This window comes from Lineus longissimus, chromosome 10 (genome assembly GCF_910592395.1).
Source record: "Lineus longissimus chromosome 10, tnLinLong1.2, whole genome shotgun sequence".
NCBI classification, from domain to species: domain Eukaryota; kingdom Metazoa; phylum Nemertea; class Pilidiophora; order Heteronemertea; family Lineidae; genus Lineus; species Lineus longissimus.
In genome coordinates, this window is record NC_088317.1 from 5,559,107 (window position 1) to 5,578,028 (window position 18,922).

An 18,922-nucleotide genomic window follows, 5' to 3' on the forward strand; every position below is an offset into this window, starting at 1 on the left:
ATTAGATTTGTAACACCATGTAATCAGGGTTTAATTACTGCAAATGTGTGACACGATGAACTTTAACTAGTGGCTCTACATTAGATCTAAATAAAGATATGAATAGCTAAACAGATTGACTTTTAATTTCAGTTCTTGACATTTGGTCTCATCACCTTTGGCCCACTCAGAAAAGGGTTAATTCCCATAATTAATGCAAGTATCAATGCGTATCTTTTCCCCCCCCCCCCCTCCTCAAGGGTCGACAAGATTCGGCGCCGTTTCTCTGCCGAAGCTTGAGGTATTTTCTTCCTGGAATTGTCGTATTCTTGGCGATGAAGTGCGAGGTCGTTGTGATATTGCGCCGAAAGCTTAACGACAAGATTGGATCAGCCGTGTTTTGTTTGCCGTAATCTTGGCGAAGACCCGGCGGGGTCATCGTCGTAATCTTGCCGGATTGGGGATTCCCCCTTGCGCATGCGTGGTACGCAATTTTTCGACGCTGTCACGCTTTTCATGCTGTTGTAGTGAACGCGTGTGTCGTGTGTTCTCGCATACTTTCGGGCATACTTTGCAGGTAATTTGTGTTTCATTTTCTTTGTATCATATCATCGTAAGATTTGGAGACCAAGGACTCGCTGAAGCCCTGAGGTTATCGATATAATGGCCTAGATTTTTAGCCCCTGCGACCCTATCTCTGCTGTGCTGCTAGTGCAGTGCCGAGTTGTGGTGGTCGAACATCTTTGGTGATTTCTGACCTAAAAAGGTGATAGCATGTCGAACATCTTAGGAAAAGGTGGTTAGGTGTCGAAATCTTTCCACATCATTGGATAATAGCAAGTGATAACCTGACGATTTTCGTCTAATGAACTCCTGCCGTAGCTTAGGTGAAGTGCATTGGGTATATTGTCGTAAAGGTGTCAAACCCTTGAGGAGGGGGGGGGAAGATACGCATTGATACTTGCATAACAACTCAGAAGGATTAATAATGTCATAGAGGATCATAAAGAACAGTTCGACACCAATTTTATGCTTGTACTTGAAATGTGCATTAAATGACGAATGGGCGTGGCCATCGCATGACGACCTTTGACCCACCTAGAAGTGGATTAATCCCCATAATTGACAACTCGGAAGGATTCATATGATCACAGTGAACAGTAAGAAGGACTTTGACACAGGTTTCATGGATGTACTTGAGATGTGCTTTAAAGGCCTATGGGGTGCCACCTATAGGTCACTCAGAAATGGACTTGTCCCCATGATGGACACTTAAGAGTTCATCAATTCGTTTCCGACATAAACAAGGAACCATTTATCATCAATTTGATTGTTGTACTCCATATGTAATATAAAACTAATTTTAGGGGAAATGTGGACAGCGCCCCCTTTTGCCATCCCCAAAAGCATTACTTAAGAGTTGCAAATTTGAAGGCCTCCATCATATATCTACTGATATCTGACCTCAAACCTTTAGTACTCAAGATGCTAATTAAATCTTTGCTAGCCCCTGGACTAATATGATTTTCAATACTATTTCAGAGACATTTTAGAGTCCCCAGCTTTGTAAGTGTGATTCTGGTTGCCGATTTATATCAATTTCTCATGTCTTATATCTTTAGGTAAAATTAGCATTAGGCTTATTTTAATGATTATTAATTACAGATGAACCGCCGCCGCTGCTGACACCAGCTCAGATGAACTACCTTTCACCATCATGAATGCTAAAGCTACATGTATCACGAAAGATCTGAAGGATTACAATTAATAAAGGCGTGTTTCGTACAAAGGGACATTTCTTCATTTAAGTTTGATCATAGTTTGGAATATCTCGCTCGAAATTACAGTCTGTATTGCACAAGAAATGATCTCGATCATTCTCGTTCAATAAAATATCATTATTGAATGGCTGTATTGCACGCTCAGGTCATGCGATAAGTTAAAGATCCCACATGGGTGGACAGTAGCCTATAGTGGACTCCATACAATAGGCGTTACGACGCCGGTAAATGATTGATAGATTGATTGAATAGTCCTGCTTGAAACTGTTTTCTTTTAGTAGATTTTTGGCTTTCTCTTTTCCAGTTTTATTGAAGAAAAAGCCTGATACATTGAAATGATTCATGCAAGATATCGCTTTGATTAATGATGGTAAGGTTCAAGATGATGCTAATAAAATCTGAGGTTACTATATACTGCTCAGCTCATTGGATCCACGTAATGACCTTTGGGAAATATAACCCGACCCCAAGTACATGTTTTCATTCTTGAAAATGTGTACTTACGTCAAATTTCGGACGACGTAATTTACACTTGCCATCGATGCCGCGCATCTCCTCTATTGTACTCTAAATACCACGAATGAGGACTATAATGCCAGCCAAAGAAGCCATACTTATTTTCCAGTGTATCAATTAGCATTTTCCTTGAAAGACATTATATTGTACAATAAGTAATAGTCTTTTCATCAATTGTAGAACATCTGAACGTCAACACTGAACTCGCCACTCTCAAAGAACGTGAGTTGTCCTGTATCAAATGTGTAATCTGTATTGATATAGATTCTCTCAAATGACACAATCAAAGTGTTTTGAATGATACCATTTTCATACAATGCAAAGATATCTGCTGTAGTATTCTACCAATATCATGATTGAGGACTTCAATGCCATGAATGTAGACCGAGGAAGCCTTACATATTTTCGATTGTCTTCAGTATCATTTTCCTTGAAAGACTTGATATTGTACAATAAGTAATATTTTTTGTATCAATTGCAGAACATCAAAAATGTACAGGGGAAATGGCAATGCTCAAAGCAGGTGAGTTGTCCTATAAATGTGTAATCTGTGACATGGTTTTGTTTGAAATTTTCATACAACATACTCTAAATACCACAATTGATGACTATAATGTCAACCGAAGAAGCCTTTTTGATGTTTCGATTGTCTTAGACTTAAAGATGCAAATTCCCATCAGTATGATAGGGTGATGACTCACCCAGGTAGCTTTCTAATGCATAGTGCCATAATGCATGACATGATGCACTTTGAGAAGCTCTCCAGACAATGCTCAAGCAGCAAATAGTAAGGTGACCTATTTTATCAGCCTTTTATACCCCGGTTGCATCTTTAAGTAGCAAAGTCCCTGATAGACTTTATATTGTATGATAAGTAATATTTTTTTCATCAATTGTAGAAATTATAAAATGTGCAACTGCCAGCACTAGTGAAATGTCAACTATCATCAAAGAAGGTGAGTTATCCTATAAATGTGTAATCTGTTATGTATTCTCTCAGATGACGCAATCAAAGTGGTATGGATAATTCCAATTCCAAGGCCAACCACGTGTTGACCTGATTATACATCATCATCATCATCATCATCAGGTTAACATGATTGGTAGTTGAGCTTAATCATATGGGGGATTCCCCTGTGCAAACAACTGCAGCAAGACTTGATATTGTACTTATGCACTCAAATTAACAGTTTTTCATTAATTGGTCCAACGTGCCCCACTGGGTTTACTGGATATCATTGTCATCCATGTGATGCTTTAGACCTGTTTATGATATACAATGTTCTTTTTCAGATCAAGATGGTAAGGAATTACAAACCCAAGACTGACCGTGCAACATATGATGGTGCTTTGGTGATAAGGGCACTTGAAGAACTTGACAAGGGGAAGTCACTAATCCGATTCCGCCAGAAAGCAAGAGAAAACGAAAATGAAACCAAGGAACTAAATTTTCAGCCTAGGGATTTATACAGAACAAGACAGGTAGGCAGAACTAAACACTTTAACTTGAGTTGTTTTCTTTGGAATGACGACCTCAATTAAGTACTAGTATCTAGGTTATTGATGAAAACAGGAATGTGACAAAGGTATCCCACACTTTGAAATCTCTACTATTCTGATAGGAACCGGACAAAATGTCAGTTTGTTTTGAGCCTGCCACCAAAGATGTGCTGTCTGTCATGCAAGGATTGTCAAGAAAAAAAACTAAGGCTTGCACTTTTCTTTCTTTTCAGGTTTTCACAAGAGAAGAAGAAGCTCATCTTGAGAGGTACATCTTGAAATGCTCCAAATTGTTCCATGGGCTGGGATATATAGCTGTTAGAAGACTTGCCTACGAATACGCTACATGTCTTGGTAGAAATGTGCCAGAGAGCTGGAACCGTGAAGAAAAAGCTGGTAGAGAATGGATGTCCGGGTTCACGAGTCGTCATGAAAATCTAAGTCTAAGGTCACCAGAGGCAACAAGCATCGCCCGTGCCCATGGTTTCAATAAAAAAGCTGTAGGCGAATTCTTTGCCCTTTTGAGTGAAGCATTTGCAAAACACAAATTTGCGGCCAATATGGTTTACAATCTGGATGAATCCGGAATCACCACGGTACAAAGTGTGCCCAAAATCATTGCTGAAAAAGGTACAAAACAGGTTGGGCAAATAACTGCACAAGAGCGTGGGACTCTTGTGACTGTGTGTTGTTGTGTCAATGCTGTCGGGCAGGCACTCCCTCCAGCAATGATATTTCCAAGAGTGAACTATAAAGAATATATGGTGGAGGGGGCGCCAGCATCTACACTTGGATTAGCAACTCCAACCAGATGGATGAACTCTAAACTGTTTCCCCAGGTTTTGCGTCATTCCATCAAACATATGGGATGCTCTAAGGAAAAACCTGCACTTCTCCTTGTGGATAACCATGACAGCCATTGCTCTTTGGAGGTAGTGGATCTAGCACGTGAAAATTGCCTAACTATTGTCACCTTTCCACCCCACTGTTCACACAAGCTTCAACCGCTAGATATTTCAGTTTATGGTCCTCTAAAGAAATATTACAGTGCAGCTGCAAACGAGTGGAACCTGAGTCACCCTGGTCGTCGAATTACCATATACGACTTGCCAATGCCAGCTTGTTTTGCCAGGTCCTTCTACAAGGCATTCACATACGACAATATTGTGGAAGGATTCAAATGAAATGGCCAGGGGCCATTGTGCTCACCGTATAGATATTTGGTGCTTTGGAATTCATCCAGGTTAAGAAACATTGTACATGTATAGTATGTATAGTATATAGGTCAAACCAAAGTCGGTATGACGTGATGTATCGTTGCTTGGTGTAAGTACCAGAATATCATCAAAAACAATTCACTAATAAACGAAATACAGTGGAACCCCGGTTGGCGACCACCTCAGTAACGCGACCACCCCGCCAACGCGACCACGATTCTCCGGTCCCGAATGGTTTCCTCTCTAATTACCATTAAGAGACCCCCGCTAAGACGACCACCCCGGTACCCCGACCGCGACCACTGGCTTGGCCGGTCCCAAACTGAAAATCAACCCCGCTAACCCGACCACCAGGCCTAATTGCCGTAATCGGTCGCGACCGCGGCATAGTAATTAGCACCTCGCTGCCAAGCTTTGTTGAGACGGGGACAATGGCCATGGGAATACATATGAAAACAAAAAATACAATGTGATTTTGCAGGTATGATCAATTGTATAAGTGTAAATGAATAAATAAACTTTCCTTTTCTAACGTTTTCAAGTTTGTTTTCATTACTGAGCCAGTTCAGTACCAGACATGCGCACTCAGCAGCAGCAAAATCATGTGATTTGCGTGATTTGCATATGAACTTATAATAAACGGCGGGTAGTTTGAAGACCACACTTATGACAATAACAAGCTTGCGAGACGTTTGAATGTTTTATGATATGGAGAACTTGGTTGATTTACTACAGTATCATTTTATATTTCTTTAAATATTTTGACTGAAAATAGACTTGATTAAAACTGTAGCATTACTCAACTCATCTTCTCAGGTGTGAATTGCTGATGAATCTTGGAACTCGCCGCTAATTTATTTTCGCATATTTTCGGAGCAATTAACGGCTCTCTTAATTGACTGTTAATTAACTCTTAGGTTCTCACATAAAGATGACAGATACCGAAGTAATTGATGAGCATTGATAGATTTATCTCATATCATCACTTGTCACTCATCTTATCACAATTTCGCACCTCTGGACCGATTTTAGTATAAAAGGGGTCTTTTTTGGAAGAAAATCATATCACCAGTGAATTCTGCAGAGACGACATGGCTACGATCAAGAGAAAACCTAGAGAGATGACTATCAAGGAGAAGGTCGAACTCATCAAGAGCAGCGATGGCAAGTCACAGAGAGCCTTGGCAGAGATGTACGGCATTGGCAAGACACAAGTCCAGGGGATACTGAAAAGAAAAGCCGAGTGGTTGTCATCATATAAAGATAGCGTCCAAGAAGACAGGAAGAGGTTGAAAGTCGGGACATCACAATTCCAAGAAGACGTCGACCGCCTTACCTACCAGTGGTTTAAGCGAGTGAGAGCAGCCAACCTACCAGTGAGCGGTCCTCTACTTCAAGAAAAGGCCAAGTCGTTCGCAGTCTCCATCGGCAGTGAAGAGTTCAAGGCGTCCAATGGTTGGCTAGACAGGTTCAAGGGCCGGCACAACATCAACATGGCAGCGATATGCGGAGAGAGTGGTGCGGTCGGCGATGATATCGTGCAAGTTACAGCCAACACCGTCAGACGATGCTTTCGAAAATCGGGCCTAACAGACGAAGCGTTAGATGTCGACCCCGAAGAAGACGTCCCTTTAGCAGACCTCGTGGCCAGAGTCCAGGTGCATCTCGGCACAACCGATGAAGGCATTGCCGACTTTCTGAACTGCGACGATGATCTTCAAACGTGCGATGATGATGTTCACGATATCGAAAAACGTATCCTTGAGGAGTACCGCCAACCGGGGGCAGACGAGCCGATTAGCGATGACGAAGATGATGAGCCAACCCCCAGCACGAGTGACGCCGAAACGATAAAGCCGCAAATAACGTCTCTTCGACAGGCCTACGACGCAATGGAGGAAATCAAGTCGCTGTTCCTCGAACGAAATATGGATACCGTATCGGTATACGATGTACAGACTCTATTATGTGAACAGTTAGTAAATGCGCCAAAACAGTAAAAAATTCGGGACTTTTTCAGTGTTGTAAGGGACTAATCTTAAAGACTTGCCTTGGTAAAACTGATGATGTGCTAATTAGCGCTGATGTATTGTAGTCTTAATTGGTCTGTGTAAATAATCATAAGTGTGAACTCCGCGGTGCAAAGATGTGAATAATTGCAAGTGCAATCTTTAATTGTCACAATTCTGTAACTTTTGTCTTGAATAAAATGATCAAAAGTCTGTTAACCATTATTGTTGTACCGTTTAAATAAAAAGGTTAATTCAAATAAAATATATTGCCTTCGTAATTCATTTAATTACAAATAAAAACATAACACAATAGAAAATATGTTTTTATTCGCAATAAAATGCTAAGTTATGCAAATTAACATGCGTTACGGCTCACGTGGAATCATACGACAAGTTTACTTCAATCGTCACAAACAGTCGGGTACATGGAGGATGATTCACCAAATTGCCCGCAAATGCGTCACGTCGGGCAAATAATGAAACTTTGTGGATAAAATGAGTTAGAAAAGGTAATTTTGTAACTCATTACCTTTTCTAACTCATTCTGAGAATGTAACATGTAATTTTATCGACAAACTGTTCTTGCGAGGCATGATAACAAAACTTTGGAGCGTGCATCATCTCAATCAGGCAGCGTTGCTATGGTAGTATAGCGTACACACGCCATGCAGTCGGCAATTTTGGCGGGAAAAATAATCATGTACTTCGTCTGGGGATTCCCAACTTCGCCAACACGACCACCCCGGTAACACGACCACTCCGACCACGGTCCCATGAGTGGTCGTGTTACCGGGGTTCCACTGTATTGCACTTTTTACCTATTTCAGTTTTGGCCTCCTGGTGGCCAAGTTGAGTACCAGATCAAATCGAAATTCGCAGTCCGAGGTAACATGACGTAGGGAGTCATGTGTACCAAATTTCAAGTTCATAGCTTTAGTGGTTAAGAAACGTGCCATAAACGACCAATTTACGCCATTTGACCTCTGTGACCTTGAAAAGCAGGTCAAATCAAACACTCATATGATATGTGATGTATCCTTGCTTGGAGAACCTACCATAAAAATGTTATTGAAAACGAATCACTAATAAGCGAGATATCACATTTTCGAGGTTTTCACTTTTGGCCCCCTGGTGGCCAAGTCGAGAATCAGACCGGACTGAAATCAGGGTCAGACGTCAGCTGACCTAGGGGGTCCTTTGTACAAAGTCTCAAGTTCATAGCCTTAGGGGTTAACAAACGTTCCACAGTTACGCTCAAATGGCCAATTTACGCCATTTGACCTCTGTGATCTTGACAGTACGTCAAATCAAAACCCGTATCATATGTGATGTATCCTTGCTACGAGTATCTACCATAAAATTTTTACCAAAAGCTAATCAGTAATAAGCGAGATATGGCACTATTCAAATTTTTGGTTTTGGCCCCCTGGTGGTCAAGTTAAGAATCAGACCGGCTCGAAAATCAGTGTCACAGGTCATCTGACCTAGGGGGGTCATGTGTACCAAGTTTAAAGTTCATAGCTTTAATGGTTAAGAAACGTGCCATATTTACACACAGACGGCCAATTCACACCATTTGACCTCTGTGACCTTGAAAGTACGCCACATCGACCTAATTTTTTGTCAACATGTAGAGCTACTTAACAGACAAAACGTGCCACTATCGGTGAAATTTTAGAGTTTGACCTCTGTGACCTTGACAAGTAGGTCAAATCAAAAACCCGTATGATATGTGATGTATCCTTGCTAGGGATGCCCACCATAAAAATTTTAGCAAAAACAAATCAGTAATAAACGATTTATCGCACTTTTTAAGTTTTTGGTTTTATCCCCTGGTGGCCAGGTGAAGAATAAGACTGGACCAAAATTCGCTGCCAGAGGTCATGTGACCTAGGTCATAATGTGTACAAAGTTTCAAGTTCATAGCACTAGCGGTTAAGAAACGTGCCACACAGGATATGGACGACGGACGACGGATGACGGACGACGACGACGACGACACAGGGCTATGGCTATGGCCTGACGGTGAGCCAAAAAGCAGGAGTTTTCCCTTTAAACTCGGATGTCTTTTCTTAAGCAGACCTCCTGCCATCAACAGTGTTCAGACCCGCACAACCCTCCACCAGCCTTGAAGATCAGTCAACTGATGAAGAACAGATACCTGAGGATGCACATAAGGAACCAGAAGGGGCCGACACTTCATCATATTTGCCAGAGGACATTAGGCCATTGCCAAGATTAGCAGTGGATGCCTCAAAGACAGGTAGAAAGCGGAAATTAGGAACAGCCATGGTACTAACAAGTACTCCAGAGAAGGAACGACTGCTACAGTTGTCTTCAGAAAAGAACGCCAAGAAAACTACCGGTAATGAAATGGCCAGGGCCATTGTGCTCACCTCTTGTGAAGGGAAGATGGATGAAGCATTAGCATGGTTTTAAATGTAAGAAAGCATTTCAAGGCACCCTTAGGGGAGAGTCCACTATTAACATTTGGGGCCCTGCTGGCCAAACTGAGAATCAGAAAAAGACTGCAGTTTAGTCTAAGAGTATAGGGGTACATTCGTACCAAGTTAGGGATCTGTAGCTAAAGCAGTGACAAAACGTGCCGTCATTGTAAAATGGCGGTGCCATAGGAAAACTTTGACCTCTGTGACCTTGAGAAGTAGGTCAAATCAAAAACCCATATCTATGAAATGTATCCTTGCTAGGAGTACCTACCATAAAAATGTCATGAAAATCAGACCACTATTAAATAGACCACGTGCTAACAGTATTTATTCTAAACTTCCGTTTGACACTTTATGGAACAAAGCTTTTTCTTTTGTAAAGTATTGTTAGGCTTTAGTACAATACAGAATTGCAAAGTTCACCCAGGTAACCATGCACACTAATTGGTAATTACTATTTAAACATGCCCCAGATGCCGACCTCTTTATTCCTCTTTTTATATAAATCCTTAGTATATACTAAGGCTTATAGGTGGCATATATACGATTTTAACCAATCAGAGAGTCCCTTGGGCCCTTCTTGCCCAAGATGGCTGCCCCCATGAAACATGTGAAATGTTGTTTACATATTTGTGAAAACGAAAATTCCAATTTTAAACCGATTTCTCAATCAAGTTTCGAGAAAATTAGGAGTAGTATAGGTGAATGGATTGTTTTACCTGGTACAGAAAGTGTTATATCCAAGGAATTGTCAGCAAAACCTAGTTTATGCAAGGAACACCCAACTTTGTTTTCTGGACCTTCAGATTGTGTTCAATGTATTGATAGTGTATGTGACTTGGGGTACCATCGGTTATGTTACTCGCGGTTTACTGATGTGGTGAGGATAAGGAAAAGGAAAAGCAGTGCCGCTAAATCTAAGGCCAATAGGCCTCCTGAAGAACCTCAAACTCTAAATAATTCTGTACAAGACGTTGATGCAGTGCCACCAAAACGCCTCCTCCGAATCCGCTCCGCTTTACCGCAGCCAGGTCATGGCACAAATGAAGGATCAGTTGAGATTAGTAGAGAAAGTAGATTAGGTCTATTTCCACAGAAATGTCTCCTTTGCGAAGCAGAGCAGTATTTCACTCAAAATCATGACCAGAAAAGGAAAAAGGAACCTTTGACTCAGTGTTTAACTTTCGAAGCTGCAGAATGGTTGCAATTGGCTGCATCGGCTAAGCAGCATGAAACACTTTTGCTTCGGATTATTGGTCAGGACCTTGTTGCAAAGGAAGCCAGGTATCACAGGTCATGCTATCGCAAATACATAAAGTGTTTAAAACAGGACAGTGCTGCAGCTGGTTCAAAAAAGGATATGTTTTGTGAGGCTGGGTTTGCCTCATTCAGCACAACTGTCATTGAATGCAAGATCCTAAAGAACAATGAAATATTGACAATGAACACTTTAATGTCCCTGTTCAAGGAACGTGTGAAGCAAAGTGAGTCTGGATTACCTGTAGGCCCATGGACTTACAGAAATTGCCAACTGAAAAGGCGCCTTCAAAGGCAATACCCTCAATTAATTTTCCTGAAGAAAACGCGAAGAAGCACATCAGAAATAGTACTTTGTGAGTTTGAAAGTGGGCCTCGGATAGTTCCAGCCCATAAAATTGGTAGCACATCAGCCAGTGAATCAAACAGCGAGACTGAGGATGACGGTGACCTAGAACTAGATGACTTGAAGTTGAAGCCCGATGCTAGCCTGAAAAGTAGTCTCTACATGTCAGCCATGCATTTGCGGAATGCATTAGCTGATGCCCCACCCTTGCAATCTCCATGGCCACCAACAGCAGAAAACATGAAAGATGAGGACATAAAATCTATGGTTCCTCCTGATTTGTTTAACTTTATTGTGTGGGTTGTTGGGGGATCTGAGGATGCACTGTTTGATGGGTATGTGGATGTAAATCAAGATGTGAAAACAAAGGTTTTCTCCATCTCCCAGGATATCATATACCTTGCATCAAAAGGGCGGAAGATGACACCAAAACACCTTGCCCTTGGGATGACTATGAGGCACCTTACTGGTTCTTCCGAAGTGATAGGACTGCTAAATGGATTTGGCCATTCAGTTTCCCACTCAAAGGTATTGGAGCATGACACTGCTCTGGCCGAGAGGCAGTTGTATTTGAACGATGCACTTCCAGACGGCTTTGTAAAGGGGCAGCCAACCTCTCTTGCATGGGACAACAACGATTTTGGGGAGGAGACTGTGACTGGAGCTGGTACAACCCACAACACGAATGGGATAATCATCCAGCGGGTTGTAGCTGAAAACCAGGATGGTCATCATCAAGTTAATCTGAAGCCAAGTCGACGACGAACGCTAAATCCTCCGGAGCAAAGGATTGTTCCATATATAAGTGGGAAGAAAGTAGGGCCTCCAAAAGAGTTCAAAGTCACTGATGGCTCCACATTAGATTCAAAAGCTTTGGAACATGGAAGGTTCACGGATATGGCATACATCATATGCAAATCAGCTGGGCAGGATGAAGCAAAGCTTCCAGGATGGACAGGTTTTAATACCTTACTAAACAAGGACAAGATCCCGCCCCTTAGCAGAGTTGGTTACCTTCCCATAATCGATGCCAGCCCAACTGAGATGTCAACAGTGCAAGAAGTTCTTCGTCAGAGTGTGAAAATTGCGGATAGGTTAGAATTGGCCACAATAGTCTTAGTTTTTGACCAAGCCATATATTACAAAGCGCAACAGATCAGATGGAAAGATGACACTCTCAGCCAACGAACTGTCATCAGGCTTGGTCAGTTCCACACAGCTAAGACGTACCTCGCAGTTCTGGGGAAAAGGTTCAAAGATGCGGGATTGAGTGACATTATGGTTGAGTCAGGCGCAGTAGCTGCGGGTTCTGTTAATCAAGTCATGACAGGTAACCATTACAATAGGGCAATGAGGTGCCACAAGCTTGTGTATGAGGCCTTACACAGGTTGTGTTGGCAGGAGTACCTCGAAAGTCTTCCAGAATCTGAAGCAATCATCCTCCACAACTTTGCTGAGGAACTCACAAGCAATGTACAGGATCCAGAACATTTTGAAGCGATGGTTGCCTCTCAAATGTTTGTAGATGCTATGCAGAACTTCAACTCCTTCATGAGTAAACGTGTCATTGACAGCCCCACATTCGCACTATGGGATTCGTATATGTCCATGGTTGAATGCCTCCTCCAGTTCGTCCGTGCCACCAGGGAAGGAAATTGGAACCTTCATCTTGCGTCATTGCACAGTATGTTGCCGTGGTTCTTTGCGTATGACAGGACGAACTACGCAAGATACGCACCAGTCTATCTTCTAGAGATGCAGAATTTGGTGACGAGCCATCCCGGAATCCACCAGCAGATGTTGGCAGGCGGGTTTGTGGTCCAAAGACAAACAAGGCATGGATTTGCGCAGACTGCTGTGGACCAAACCATCGAGCAAACTGTCAACAGGGATTCGAAAACTAAAGGCGGGTTGACCGGGATCACTGTGAAGAAGGGAGCTGTTCATCGCTGGATACTGTCTCATCCAGCCAGAGCCCAAATCAGCCGAAGGTGTTCCGAGATGGCGGGAAAAAGCGACACGACCCGAACAAGAAAGGACCTCGACCGTTCAAGAATTGCTGCTGATGAAAAGGCTGTCCAAAATGTGATATCGACCATACAGTCAATGAACAACCCGTTCAAGATTGCAGACGATTGCCTGGTGAACATTGTCAGTGGTGTCGTGGCCTCAGCAGAAATACAGAAAGATATGAATAGGGCAGAAACAGTTGGCCAGCTTGCTTTAAATGATTACATTGAGACCAATGTCATGGGGGCTGAGAAAAACATTTACTGCACATTGAAACTGATGAAGTTGAAAACGTTCTCGGATTCTAACGGACCGAGTCCAACAAGAGACAAAGTGCTGAACATTTCGCTGAAATCTAACACAGACCTCCTCGGCCGAATGGTAGTTGTTGGAAGGGCAAAGAACGTTGATATGGAAGATGCATTGACTTACAGCCTCCATCCCTATCCACCATCTCTCACAACCCATGGCGGTACATTAGCCAAGACAGACAAGGCCAGGCTGGCTCGGCATATTGAAGGACTAGTTGAGACGGAGATGGAGCCAGCTCTTTCAGGTGCCTGGATTCTGGATGGAATGGCTGTCATTCAGAAACTCAAAGATATCCCTGATACCTTTGAAAAGTTGGCCCTCAAGATACTGCGACAAGTCGTAAACATTGCATCTAAGCATGGGGCAAGAAGAGTTGATTTTGTGGCTGACTTGTATCCACAGATGAGCATCAAGGGATCTGAGAGGAACAGGCGGGCGTCTTCTGGAGTTCAGCAGATTACCATCACCAGGCCAGAGCAGAAGACTCCACGACAATTTGCAAAGTATCTTGCATGTGGAAAGAACAAAGAGACATTTGTTGAGTTCCTGTTCCAGCAGTGGAGTAGTGTACCATCCCAAGAACTAAAAGAGACCACACTTCTCATCACGCACGGTCAGAAATGCCACTCCCTGTATCAAGAAGAGGATGGCATTGTTGTGGAGGAAGTCACAGCCCTGTCCTGTGATCATGAAGAGGCGGACACAAGGATGCTGTTGCATGCCAAACATGCTGCAAATGATCACGAAGAAGTCATCATCCGTAGTGACGACACTGATGTCTTCATCATTGCCATTTCACTTTCCTCACAGATACCCACAAATCTGTATCTGCACATGGGGCCCATCTCCAGCTACAGGGTAGTTCATGTCAACACACTGGCATCCAAACTAGGAGGTGACGTCTGCAAAGCCCTGATTGGGGTTCACACTTTCACAGGTTGTGATAGTGTGAGTGCCTTCAAAGGGAAAGGAAAGCTCAAAGCTTTCAGCCTTGCGCAGGAAAATCTACACTTCAGGCAGTTCTTTATGGATCTCGGACAGTCTTGGACACTTGATAGCATTTCTCTCGACTTCATGGAACAGTTTGTCTGCCATCTGTATGGAAAATCCAACATGACAAGTGTCAATGCTGTGAGATATGAAATGTTCTGCCTGCGCTTCAAGATAGATAGCACACTTCCACCCAACAAGGATGCTCTCATGCAGCATTTGAAACGTGCCAACTATCAAGCAGCTATCCATCGTCGGAGTATTGCATGCAAAATTGATGCCCCAAGTCCAGTGACAAATGGATGGAAAGATGACGGTGGATATCTAGGAGTGGAATGGATCACACTGCCCTTTGCACCGAACTCTCTCATGAAGTATGTCTCTTGCAAGTGCAAGACAGGATGCACAAGTGGGAAGTGCTCTTGCAAGGAAACTGGTTGTACTGGGCTTTGCGCATGCACTGACTGCCAGAACAAGAAGGAGACCAATGCTGAAACCCCAGTTGATACTGACTCTGACTGCGAGTCAGATACAGAACTAGATGATGAAGAGGAATGATGGATGAAGCAACAGTTGTGGGCATGAGGGGTCAAAATTTATTAAAAGGACCAAACTACTAGAGTGCTTGTGAATTATGTCCTGCATGTTTAGATACATTAAATTGCAGGGAACAGCGCAGTAGTTTGAAGTCGTGAGTGGGGTTTTTGGGGTGGGTCTCATGTCGACTACACATCAGTTATAAGCAATCATTTCTCACAAGCAATGAATATTTATCATGACAGTATGATGGAGACTGAAAGTGCTACCAATCATTCAAAAAGGGCAAGGTGCTATTTCAAAACAAAAGTAAAAAGGTTTGGAGCGAGGCATTTTCAAATTATATAAATGACTTGGATAATATCATGACATTCTATGACATTGAACCTGAACCTGAACCTGAATTTGGGTACACATATGTACACTGGACAACAGACACTTGTGATCGTGGATATTATTGTAAATACATGGAATATGCACGTTTTAAAGACTTATCATGGACTAATACGTTGGCCTTCGTTACAAGAATAAATTCAGCGGAACTCGTTCAACAGCAATGGTAAGACAAATCTATATTCTAATTAACTTGAAGGTGAATCTAATTTCAGGTTTGTCTTCTGCAAGCTTCCAATTTATGCAGAGCCTTCGTTTTAAAAATAGTATTATCCTACCCTGCGGTGCATGATTTCTTGGCGAGAAACTTTTGCTAATAGATGTCGAAAAAAATTGCAACAATTCTGACCTAGAATTTAGTACTGAAGGGGTTAATTTGCATTTTTGTAGCTTATAATGTAAAATATATATCAAAGAGAGTCCAAGGTGAATTAAAACAACACTTATTGGTTGGTTTTAGCTATTCATAAGCCATTGTTATTAACAAAGAGATTTATTTTTTATTTTTCATATTTTGGCTCGTAGAGGGTTAATGTGCAGTTTTTTTTGGGAAGAACATGCATTTTTTGGATAGAGCACCCCAAAATCACCCTAGAAAACTTGTTTTCACTTTGTTCCAAGCATTGTCAAACGAAAAATTACTTCTGGCCTACTTTTTCATGCCCGTCCTGTGGCCTATAAACGAGCAATCAAACATTTTAACTTTGGACATTAAATTTGGCCCCCGGGTGGCCAAACTAAGAATTTTTCAAGATGCCCGCCTGGCACCCATATTAACTATCACATTTGATAAAAAAACCAAGGATTTAGTAGAGAGTACATAGATATACATCCAGATCAAATTTGGTTGCAATCCGATCATTAGTTTCGGAGTAATAGTACTGTGTTTATTTTTCAAGATGGCTGCCTGGCGGCCATATTTGATGTCCGAACGGCCAAAATTTTAGGGGTGGAATAGAGAATCCCCAGATACATGTCCACACTGGTTTAAAACCTTCTAGCTAAAATAGATAGGAAACATGCTACTGTTCAGTGAATCAGCAAACTTTGACCTCTGTGACCTTGAAAAGGAGGTCAAATCAAAAACCCGGAGGATATATGATGCACCTTTGCTAGAAGTAACTACCATATTTTTTTCAAAATTTCCCGACTACTATTAAGGGAGATATTGCATATTTTCACTTTTAACGTTTGGCCCTCTGGTGGCCAAACCATGAAACGAATCGGACCGAAACTTGGTCTCCAAGGTGTCATTACATAAGGGTACATGTGTACCAAGTTTCAACTCAATATCTCTAACAGTTACGAAACGTGCCCTGCTAACGGACGACGGACGACGACGACGACGACGACGGACGACGGACGCCACGGTATGGGATAAGCTCACCTCTGCTAAGAGGTGAGCTAATGAAATGGCCAGGGCCATTGTGCTCACCTCATGTGGAGGAAAGATGGATAAAGAGCATGGTATTGTGTCATGTAGTGTTAGGTTTGATGTAGGTCCAAGCAATTACAATTTCCCCAAAATGGCCAATTTACAGTTCATTCGACCTCTGTGACCTTGAAAAGTAGGTCAAATCAAAGAAGACCCGGGTGACACATTGAATGGTTGTTAGAATTAGATGTACCTATGATATAAAATTGGTGCCAATCGGGCAAGTCATTACTAGGAATAACGGCATTTTGAAGAATTTAGGATTTGGCCCCCTTCCTGGAGGCCAAACGGCAAATCAGATCGCACCAAACTTCGGTACCTGAGATCACCTGACCAAGGGGTACATGTGTACTTAATTTGTGATCAATAGTCATTGCAGTTAAGAAACGTGCCATAGTTATGGCCTGACGGCGAATTTACGCCATTTGACCTCTGTGACCTTGAGAAGAAGGTCAAATTAAAAACCTGTGTGACATATACTGTATGGTGGTTAGATGTACCCATGATATCAAATTGGTGGCAATCGGGCAAGAAGTTAAGGAATAATCACATTTTTAAGGTTTTTGGATTTTGCCCCCTGGTGGTCAAGTGATGAATCATATTGGACCAAACTTCGGTCCCTGAGATCACCTGACTAAGGGGTAAATGTGTACCAAATTTGGTATCAATAGTCATTGCAGTTTAGAAACGTGCCATCGTTACATCCTAACGGCCAATTTACACCATTTGACCTCTGTGACCTTGAAAAGGAGGTCAAATCAAAAACCCGGAGTATATATGATGCACCTTTGCTAGAAGTACCTACCATATTTTTTTCAAAATTTCCCGACTACTATTAAGGGAGATATTGCATATTTTCACTTTTAACGTTTGGCCCCCTGGTGGCCAAACCATGAAACGAATCAGACCGAAACTTGGTCTCCAAGGTGTCATTACATAAGGGTACATGTGTACCAAGTTTCAACTCAATATCTCTAACAGTTACAAAACGTGCCCTGCTAACGGACGACGGACGCCACGGTATGGGATAAGCTCACCTCTGCTAAGAGGTGAGCTAAAAAGGGGAGAAAAGCAACAAAACCATCTGCTAAGACGAAGTTAGTGGAGGAGATCGTCGATAGTGACCATGAGGACGAGGGCAGTTTTCATGGGGATGATAACTCTGATGCTTTGAGCACTGCTACCTCAGATAAGGGCACAACTCTTGATTTTGATGGTGACAAAACACCAGATATTGGAGACTTTGTTGTTGCAAAATTAGTTGCGGAAAATTCTGCTAAAATTTTTCACTATGTAGCTGAAGTGATTGATAAAGATGACTCTGAGTTTGTTGTTAGCTTTTTGCGCGAGTCAAGGAAATGCCCAGGAAAATTTGTCAAACCTACAAGTGATGACATTGCCAATATCGACAGGGATGATGTTGTCATGTGCCTGTCCATCCCCAATTCGAGTGGAGGTACAAAGCGTGCCCAGTCAATTCTGCACTACTCCGTCGACCTGACAGGATTCAACTGCCAGTAGGTCATGAGCTACACTGACTGCACTTAGTTGCCAAAATGCCAAATAAGTAGTTTCCCAACATTAACCATTTAGCAATATAGCACCCAGTTAAGTTTTGGACACCATCCCAGAATAAACAGTTTTGTGTTTTAGCAGGTAAATCTTCGGTTTGAGTTGAGATAGCCTTTGATAGTCAGTGATGTAAAGATTTGATGTTTGTTTACTGCGATGTCATTTGCAGCCCAAAGCAAGTGAAATCTGGTTGATTGACATAGACCAGACAGCAAAATGTCAGTTTAGTAGTGTTCTGATTTTAACCATTGTGCAATTTAGCGGCAAGATAAGTCTTGCGCACAGTCACAGTATAGACGGCTTAGTTTTTAGCAGTTTTAGTTGTAAAAGACCTTCATATCTTACTCTAAGTCATTGTTCCGATGACAATCATTGTGCAATTAACACCAAAGTGTGTGTTGTAATTTGTTAATAAGTTGAAATAAGATTTGTATTTTCACTATATCCAACTGTTCTCAACTTTTAGTCCTTGGTCCAACGTACCCCACATGGAGGTCCAACCAACCCACACCAAGGGGCACGTTGGACCATTAAAAAACTTATTTTTAATCTTAATTTTCTCCACACCAGTTTAATCTAGCTAGATTTGTTTTGGCATAAGATAATCATAATTGTGAC

General features: G+C 42.1%; 2 protein-coding genes and 1 long non-coding RNA gene across 3 annotated transcripts in view; 2 read left to right on the forward strand and 1 right to left on the reverse strand.

Moving 5' to 3' along the window:
* The window catches only part of LOC135494502 (alpha-1,2-mannosyltransferase ALG9-like), a 133,967-nt gene that overhangs the window by 4,605 nt on the left and 110,440 nt on the right, over positions 1-18,922 (reverse strand). The gene's annotated exons all lie outside the window — the stretch shown is intronic.
* Positions 2,056-2,799, forward strand: LOC135494557 (uncharacterized). Its single transcript, XR_010448400.1, has 3 exons — positions 2,056-2,130; positions 2,457-2,498; positions 2,758-2,799. It is a non-coding gene; the product is annotated as an uncharacterized LOC135494557 (long non-coding RNA).
* Positions 3,249-4,960, forward strand: LOC135495059 (uncharacterized). Its single transcript, XM_064783469.1, has 3 exons — positions 3,249-3,293; positions 3,570-3,758; positions 4,010-4,960. Exons 1-3 carry the CDS (start codon positions 3,249-3,251, stop codon positions 4,958-4,960), a joined length of 1,185 nt encoding a protein of 394 aa, XP_064639539.1.